The 9,907-nt window shown below is 38.8% G+C and overlaps 1 protein-coding gene across 1 annotated transcript in view; it reads right to left on the bottom strand.

The window, feature by feature from the left end:
- LOC122904811 (EF-hand calcium-binding domain-containing protein 1-like) overlaps positions 1–6,825 on the bottom strand; it is a 34,474-nt gene extending 27,649 nt beyond the window's left edge. The window contains exon 1 of the mRNA XM_044246022.1: positions 6,642–6,825. Within this exon, the coding sequence (XP_044101957.1) occupies positions 6,642–6,825 (184 nt within the window). The remainder of the gene's footprint in view (positions 1–6,641) is intronic.
- Between the last annotated feature and the right edge of the window lie 3,082 nt (positions 6,826–9,907).

Below are 9,907 nucleotides of genomic sequence, written 5' to 3' on the forward strand. Positions count from 1 at the left end.
AGTCCTTCCCATGCCATATGCTCTTTGTACAATTATTTTGATATTCTTCTGAGAGATGGGGGTCTCTCCTTTACTTGAAACTAGGAGGGAGTAGGGTGTGTGTGTGTGTGTGTGTGTGTGTGTGTGTGAGTGAGACTGTTTCAACCAGTAGAGCTCAGTGGAAATAAGGCAAGGTGACTTTTCAAGGCCAGGTCACAGAAGGGGATGCAGCTGCTCTGAGGCTGAAAACTTGAAAACTGCCTCCTCCTCTTCCTTCTTGAATATGAAGAAAAAGGAAGCTCAAGTGTGGATGCACTATATGGAGTCCAGAGTATGTTAATGATTGTCTGATAGTCCTGCTTGGTTCTGAGGGAGAGAATTATCAACAAGTGGAAATGTTAGCACCAACAATGTGAAAATGGATCCCTGAGGAAAGGGAGGTTTTGAGTCAGGAGCTGCTCTGAGTCAAATACTAACAAGTCATTCAACACAGCTATTAAGGATTTTAGGCCCAGTCTTTAGCAGGTACTTTCTCTGGGTTTTATCCATGTAAGCTCACATTTCATTACATCTTAAAACCTTACTCGTGAGGTCAAGGAACCATGGTAAATTCTATGTGAAAGATCACATGTGAATGAGGATGGTGAGGTCCTAGAGATTGGCCCATGTTATTTATTTTGGAATAATTTTAGATTCACGAAAGAGAAGCAATGATGATAAAGTTTGCATAAAATCTTCATTCTCTCCCTGTTAACACCTTACAGAACCATGATACAGTTGTCAAAACAAATATGCTAACATTGGCACATTATTATTATTAACTAAACTAAAGATTTTACCACTTTTCCTACTTAAGTCCTCTTTGGGGGTTCCAGAATCCAAGCTAGGATAAACTTGGTTGTCATGTCTCTTCAAATCTGTGATAGTTTTCAGTCTTTGTGATCTTGGTATTTTATTTTGCATAACGTTCCTCAGTTTGTGTTTGCCTAATGTTTTTCTCACAATTAGACCGTGGTTAGGTGTTTTGGTGAAAACTATCAGAGATAAATTGTTGTTCTTCTCACATGTCAGGGTGATACATATTAAGAAGGTTAACGGCTGATAACTTTGATCACTTGGTTAAGCTAGTCTACAGGGTTCTCCACTCTAGTTATTGTTTTCCCTTTCCACAATCTATTCCCCGCCCCCCCGCAATTTATTCTTTAGAAGCCAACTATTCAAGTAAAATGGAATCCCACTACTTGGAAAGGAGCAGCTATACTATTATTTGGAGTTCTCCTGAAAGAAAGAGATCTTTTCCCCATTTACTTACTCAATTATTTATGTCACTATGGGGTGGGGGGTGGCAGAGACTCAAATAATACTTATTTGTAATAATTGTTAATCTTCTTACTCAAATTGTTCTAGTTTTGGCCATTAGGAGTTTGAGTTGGCTCTTGTATGTTTCACATAGCACAACCCACTGGCTTTTTCACCTCTTTGCTTCCTGGTACTACTTATCAGGCTAATCTCATATCACCTCTGTGTGAGATAACAGAGAATATATATATTGGTCCCTGTCCCTGGTTCCTGACACATAGCTCCCCAAACTCTTGGAATTTCCTAAATGATGTGAACAGTAGGAGTATCTTTTGTTAAATTTAGTCATTGACCCTGGTTCTCAACACAAAGCTCCTAAATCTCTTAGAACATTGGGGTGGAGGGGTAATAGGAATCTTTTGTTCTAATGAGGTGACTGCTAGTAACTTCTGGATGGGAGCCGGTCACCAGAAAGACCAAAGTGTTGATTGAAAGCTTGGAACTTTCAGCCCCATCCCCTGTTCTCAGAAGGGTTGGCTCTTGAGTTAATATTATCTATGAAGCCTATGTGATGAAACCTTCATGGAGATCCCAAAATAGTGTTCAGGGAGCTTCTAGGTTGGTGAACATATGAATATCCTGGCAAAGAGAATGGAAGCTCCATGCTCTTTCCCACATACCTTGCCCTATGCATCTCTTCCATCTAGCTCTTCCCGATTATATCCCTTTATAATAAATCAGTAATTTATTAAACTATTTTTCTTAGTTCTGTGAGCTGCTCTAGCAAATTAATTGGACTTCCAATTTATAGCCAGTCAGTCAGAAATGAAGATAAAACAACCTGGACTTGTGATGGTCATCTGAAGTGGGAGACAGTCTTATGGAACTGAACTCAACTTACGGGATCTGATGCCATCTCAGTTAGTGTCAGGATTAAAAAATCGCTGGGATGTCCCAGAAAATTCCTTTCTGGGAAAAACCCACACAGTTGTTGGAGACCAGAAATGTCAGAAGTGTAAACGTGGTATTTGGTAGTAATGTCAGAGTAAAAGAGAAACATACAGGTGCGGTGTAGGGTTTCCTTCTACACTCTGTGAAGCTACTTCTTCAAGGAATCCTGGTTCTTTTTATTGGAGACTGGCATTTAGACACCAAGGCCTAGGCACTGGGTGTGCTGGTTATTATTGGGGTATTAATATTTCTAAGCCCAATACATAATATGGCCTAAACAGAATGTGACAAAATTGAGAAATGGGAAGGTTGAATTTGCCTCCTTTTAAGACTTTATTGATAGGGACGCCTGGGTGGCGCAGTTGGTTAAACAACTGCCTCCGGCTCAGGGCGTGATCCTGGAGTCCCGGGATCGAGTCCCACATCAGGCTCCCAGCTCCATGGGGAGTCTGCTTCGCTCTCTGACCTTCTCCTCGCTCGTGCTCTCTCTCACTGTCTCTCTCTCTCTCAAATTAAAAAAAAAAAAAAATCTTAAAAAAAAAAACTTTATTGATACTCTCCACCTAAAAACAAAAACAAAAACAAAAACAGGAATATTCACAAAGTGATGCGTTCTCAAAGAAACTGTGTCAACATGATCAAATAATGTATTATCTGAGACTTATGTATTTTGAGATCCCTTCCCTTAAAAATCACCATTGTCCATGAAAAAATGTCGCTGTATTAATAAATATTAGGTTATATTCTTAAAAAATAATGGGGGAAGGCAGAATATTTCCAAGCCCTCTCAGCAGACATAGCTGGAAAATACGTATGCATACTAACCTATATATGCATACATATTGGCCCATGTTATGTCTCACAAAGTGAAAGGTAAATATTGGGCTACTGGGTATCTAGGTGGTCCTGGGCTAAGTCCAGAAGAGATGATCAATTGAATTAAAAGATTCATGAATACCCAGGGGCTCTTGAATTCACAAGAGTTTATCATAGTAGATTTAACCTATTTCCTCCTCTTGGTAGGAGTGGATCAGAGAAATGCAGCTCGTGAAGGATTTGGATTTTAGCAAGGCATTTGAGAAAAACCTCTTACCCTTGAATTAATTATCTACTCAGTATCCAGTAGTGCCAAGCACCATAGTAGGTTCTCAAATGTTTGCTGAAATAAAGGATAACCCATTATAAACAGGAGAGGTAAAGGGATATACTGGATGAGTCAGAGTTCAAAGTAGCTTCTTGATGGCAAGATAATCACTTGAATCAAACAAGAAATTATTGGGAAGTTTTAAAATTCTTCAGTTAGCTTAAAAAAAATTTTTTTTGATCTATGTAAGTGTAAAAATTGTGGCTAAACAACACTGTGAAAAAGACTGGGTCAACTCCTATCAGTCAAATTGAGATTATTAGGGTGATAGAACTGAAGTTTCATGAAACTTAAGATATATGTTGGCTAATTGAATTTTAAATTAAAAAAAAATTCTAAGGGAAGACAGCCACCATGTAGTTAGTAGTATTATTTACGATTCTGAAGAAGGAAGAAAAAAGTATAATTTTCTGTGTTTAAAGCACAAAATAAGGCAGTAGGTAATGGAAACCCCTGCATATTAGTTGTTTCTAAATGAGAGTTTTGAAGGCTTAAGGGAAAAAATTAATCATCAATGTGAGAAATAATACCAAGACAATAAATCAGCTAGGTTTCAAATTCCACAGAGACCAAAAAAAGATTTAATACACATACACACACATATATGCACACACACAAAGCCAGATTGCCAAGGATGTGTGAACATGCAACTTAATGTGTAAATTTAAAATAATTTAAAAAAAAAGACTGAACTCATAAAACTGAAGTTTCACTTGGAAAAGATAATTTTGATCAGGAATTCTTAAGCTTAAGTGTGTCTAATACACGGAGTCAATGATCTGGATGCTAGGCCCCCACTTACAGATTTTTAAACGTACCTAGGGTGGTATCCAGGAATCTGCATTTTCAATATGACTCTTTAGGTAATTCTGATGGTGGAGATATTCCTACCATACTATGAGAAAGAAGTACCTAGCCAAGATAAACTACAGAATTTGTGGGCCCAAGGCAAAACTCAAAACATTAAGTCAGTGTTAGCAGAGCATTAAACTAAGCATGGGGCCCTGTGACAATGCACAGGCTGCATACCCATGAAGCCATTTATTATGTCCTGAGGTAATGATCTGCCACCCCCACTAGATTAAAGGTTTAAAAAAATCCTACTTAATTTTAAATCACATTTAAATAGTCATACATATATTTTAAAAAAATGAGGCACCTGGCTGGCTTGGTTGCTAAAGCATGCAACGACTCTTCATCTCAGCATCACGAGTTCAAGCCGCATCATAGAGATTACTTAAAATATTTTTTTAGATAACAGCCACCCATAGCTAATGGTTACTGTACTGGACAATGCAGCTCTAGCTCTTGAATGTTTTATTCCAGCCAGCTGCCCCAAGACAGTCCTTTCTTGAAAGGAGGCCAAGATGGCACTAGTTATTAGCCCTCCCCACACCTACCTATTAAGAACTCCATTCCAGGGGCATCTGGCTTTCAGTTGGGAGAGCATGCGACTCTTGATCTTGGGGTTGTGAACTGGAGCCCCATGTTGGGTTGTAGAAATTACTTAAAAATAAAACCTTAAGACAACAACTGCAACAAAACTAAATTCCAGTCCTGAGAGGCCAATGTCTGTCCTGGTCTCAACGAAGGACCCAAGAAGTGAGCCAAATTCAACTTTCATTCTGCACTTTCTATGGGACAGTACTATACAGAATGACCATATGAGTCTAGAATGCTTATCAGTAGCTTTGAGAAAAATTGAGAGCAGGTTCTGGCATCAGACTTACCTGAGTTCTATTTTTGCCTCCACTAGAAAAGTCCACTTTAATTTCAGACAATCTAAGACTTGGGTTTCCTCATCTGAAAACATGGAAAATGTCACCTACCTCATTGGGTTTGAGAATTGAAGATAAACATAAACTGTTCAGCACAGCATCTTCCCAATGAAGAGCTCAATAAACATGAGTTAAATAATTGGAGTGTGAAATAGTAATCTGGTTACACTGCTGAATAGCTACAGCCTGAATTTTGTTTTTGTTTTTTTTTTTTTTTAAGATTTCATTTATTTATTTGACAGAGATCACAAGTAGGCAGAGAGGCAGTAAGAGAGAGGGGGAAGCAGGCTCCCCACTGAGCAGAGAGCCTGATGCAGGGCTTGATCCCAGGACCCTGGGATCATGACCCGAGCCAAAGGCAGAGGCTTAATCCACTGAACCACCCAGGAACCCCTACGTCTTGAACTTTTGATCATAACTTAGCATCAACACTTCAGAAAGGAATGCCACTCACTCATTCCTCTTATCACATAACTGTTAAGTATCCTCTTAGAAGGAGACTATATGGAGTATCAGTCTGGTCTAGTATTACATATTCATAACCTACAGACTTTCAGAGAGTTGTTTTCAAGTAACAAATTAGGTATTGAACACAAATTTGAGTAGCAGATATTAATGAAAATAGTCTTTAGGATAGGGAGAGATTAGATTGTGAAAGTCTGCAAAATCGCTTTTTGAATGTTATGAAACTCAGGTTGTTCAGAAAACAGCAAACAGAAGATAGCATATTCAACATTGGTTAAATCTGCCAGATGGGACTTTAAGGGCTGTCTGACAGCAGGATTGGAAAAACAGGCCCTAGAAGTGCCTGAGGAACGCAAGTCATTAAAAACACACCTGGTGTAAAAGAAAACTCAATTAAGTCTACAAGGAGATCTTAAGGTGGTGACTGTTCCACTGAGGCCATTCTCATAATTCTGAGTCAGGACGGTTTGTTGCATTGACCGAGAGACAAAATACAGACGATTACTTTCTAAGGTCTATCAGGGCAATCAGGGCAAGGAATCCTCCCAAATCTGTTACATTAATTTTAATAAGCACTTGCCATGTACTGTATTTCTTCAGCATCTAAAATATCTTCTGTAGCTCTGTCAATCCAATACCTCTACAGGTTTTGTGCCAGAAAACTTAGGGAAAACCTTTAGAGTAAACCTTTAGAGTCTAAAATCTCTTATCAAATTTCAGACTGTAACAGAATCAGTACATGGTTGGCAGATAGTCCTTTCACATGTACGCTGTCATTTAAGTTCTCAAATTAACTTTTCCACATACACATTTTAGGATTAAAATACTAAATATTTTCAGTGTAAGTGCAGGGATCTTGTAAGTTCACTTATGATCTATTTTTTTTAATGGCCAAAATATTGAAATTAGAGAAACTCTATTTTGAAGGTTACCAAGAACTTGTTGATGTCAAATAGGTCAATCAATGTTTCTATCTGATGGAATAAAGATGTTCAGACAGTGTTGGGTGTCTGGTCAGTACTTACAGTTCTTGACAGTATTACTGATGGATTCCACCAGCTTCTTCAGAGCCTTCTGGTCCATGCCAAGTGTGGCTTCAACACACTGCACAATTCTCAGATACCCTAGTTCCAGGCCTATGTGTCCTGGATTGCCACTGGTTCCACAGTTCACTACTCTCTGCCCAACAGAATGTGACCATGGCAACATTCCAGCAACCAAACACAGAAGGTTCTCAAGTGATTGGAAAATATGCAGCAATGGTTGTTACCACTCAATACAAATGCAGGGATGTTATTAATGTTATTGTGATCTGAAATATACAGGAATTCAAACATTTATTCTTTTTAGGGCTAAATACCACTTAGAGTAGTACTTGATATTACTGTCATTTATTTTTCCTCAGCACAAACTGTACAGTTGAAAATGTTTCCTTCATATCTCAACACATAACTGAGAAATAAGATGATAAAAAACTTTATTTTTACACTGAAATAAAGTATTTTTCTAGGCTACAAATAATTGCTCCTCCAAAGAGTGTAAGCTCCTTTAAAAACTCTAAGGGGTGCCTGGGTGGCTCAGTCAGTTGGGCATCTGGCTCTTGGTTTCAGCTCAGGTCATGATCTTGGGGATATAGAAGGGAGCCCTAAAATGTGATCCTCTTTCACCAGGGAGTCTGCTTGAGATTCTTCTGAACCTCTCCCCCTGCTTGTGTGTGTTCTAAAATTAATAAATAAATCTTAAAAAAAAAATTAGAGAACAAAAACTCTAAGCACCCTCTCATGATCTCCAAAGAGAGACTGTAATCTGGGAGCTCCTAGAGAAATGTAAAATCCCACTTGACCCCTCTAACTTGTATCTGACTGTAAAAAAGCATGCTGTGACCATGCCAACGCCGGCCAAAATAACAACTGTGCTAACTCCTGCCTATTGTCAAATCCTAACAGAGAACAAACAACTCCTGGTCTGTGTTTGCTGGCTTTCACTATGGCAAGGAAGAAAATGTACTAAAATGATTTTTAGAATTTAGTACACTACATTCTTACACATTTTAAATAAAATTTAACAATGAATTTTAAAATAAAGACAAACACATTTGGAACAAAAAAGCTTTCCTCTGCCTTTGGCTTCTGTCATGATTTCAGGGTCCTGGGATCCAGCCCCACTTTGGGCTCTCTGCTCAGCGGAGAGGCTGCTTCCCCACCCCCACCCCTCTGCTTGCCTCTCTGCCTACTTGTGGTCTCCTATCAAATAAGTAAATAAAACCTTAAAAATAAAAAAAAAAATAAAAAAGCTTTCCCAGAACTTTTCTTTAGGAAATACCAGACGAGGGTTCACTGATTTTAGGTTGAAAACTGGCAATGTTTTAAAAGTGTGAAATCTGTCACTTAAGTCTAAAAAGAATGTGCTCGATTTCTTGGAGGTGAGTCTACTGTTCTTCATGAGAGTGTTAGGCAGCAGGATTTAACAACATCCGGACTGAAGGACTATGGACCTATACTCAGGATAAAAAAGTTAGGATACTCTTATGGTATTTATTTGTTTTTTAAATTTAATTTATTTGAGAGAGACAGACAGAGTGAGAGAGAACACAACCAGGGGGAGAAGAAGGGGGAGGAGTAGGCCTCCCGCTGAGCAGGGAGCCTGATGCGCGGCTCAATCCCAGGACCTTAGGATCATGACCTGAGCAGACGGTAGACACTTAACGACTAAGCCACCCAGGTCCCCCTACTCTTATGGTATTTAAAACAGCTAAATATACTAAGGGCAACCAAATAAATCCAAAACAACCAGATAAAGTACTGGTATAAATTCAGTTTTTTTTTTTTTTTAAAGATTTTATTTATTTATTTGAGAGAGAGAGACAGTGAGAGAGAGCATGAGCGAGGAGAAGGTCAGAGAGCGAAGCAGACTCCCCATGGAGCTGGGAGCCTGATGTGGGACTCGATCCCGGGACTCCAGGATCACGCCCTGAGCCGAAGGCAGTCGTCCAACCAACTGAGCCACCCAGGCGTCCCTAAATTCAGTTTTTTGACTCAGATACTCATCAACTTTGTTCCAGCTACCTTGGCATCATTATCCAAATACATTGCCCTGTGTTTATAAAACTGGAGGAAAATTATTCAAGAAAAAGCATGGTCTGCTGGAGGGAGAAAGTTAAGAGATGTTAGTAATTTACATATAACATTTACCTGGTCAAATCTTCCCGTACCTTATTAGAAAGAAGACTGTTAAGGCTACCAGCAGAGGAAGAAAGGGGAACCCCCTAACACTGTTGGTGGGAATGCAAGCTGGTGCAGCCACTCTGGAAAACAGTATGGTGGTTCCTCCAAAAGTTAAAAATAGAGCTACCCGACAACTCATCAATTATGTTGCTAGGTATTTACTCCAAAGATACTAATGGAGTGATCCAAAGGGGCAACTGCACCCCAGTGTTTATAGCAGCAATGTCCACAATAACCAAACTATGGAAAGAGCCCAGATGTCCATCAACAGACGAATGGATGAAGATGTGGTATGTGTGTGTAACACACACACACACACACAATATAGGATAGTACTCAGCCATCAAAGAACGAAATCTTGCCATTTCCAAAGACGTGAATGGAACTAGAGGGTACTATGCTAAGGGAAATAAATAAATCAGAGAAAGACAGTACCATATGATCTCACTCACATGTGGAATTTAAGGGAAAAATAAAACAAGATGAAATCAGAGAGGGAGACAAACCATAACTCTTAACCACAGGAAACATACTAAGGGTTGCTGGGGGAATGGGGTAACTGGGTGATGGGCATTAAGGAGTGTACATGATGTGATGAGCACTGGGTGTTATATGCAACTGATAAATCACTGAACTTCACCTCTAAAATTAATAATATACTGTATGTTAGTTATGTAAATTTTAAAAAAAAAGGTTACCAGCAGAGGAACAATGAGAAAAGTGTTTCCTAGACCGTCAACAGAGTTTGGAAACAAATACAATTTTTTTGCCAAGTCATCTTCTTCCTCAATCTACTAACAGTTGCTTTTTGTGGGACATAGTCATCATGTACTGGATCAGTGTACAAAGGAACACTGTTATGTTCATACCAAAAACAATCACCAAATAACCTGATAAACTTAACTTTTAGCATTTTCGTGAACAACAATCCTAAGAAACTTCCTTTCAGATTAAAAAAAATGTCCCTCAAACTTGCTGCGTACTCAAGAACATATAGATATCTTTTATTAGGAAAAAGAGTATGAAGTTTTAAGCATAAAATTTAAGGAAGCTTAGCAAGAAATATA

The sequence above is a fragment of the Neovison vison genome, chromosome 4, assembly GCF_020171115.1.
Source record: "Neovison vison isolate M4711 chromosome 4, ASM_NN_V1, whole genome shotgun sequence".
Taxonomy (NCBI): Eukaryota; Metazoa; Chordata; class Mammalia; order Carnivora; family Mustelidae; genus Neogale; species Neogale vison.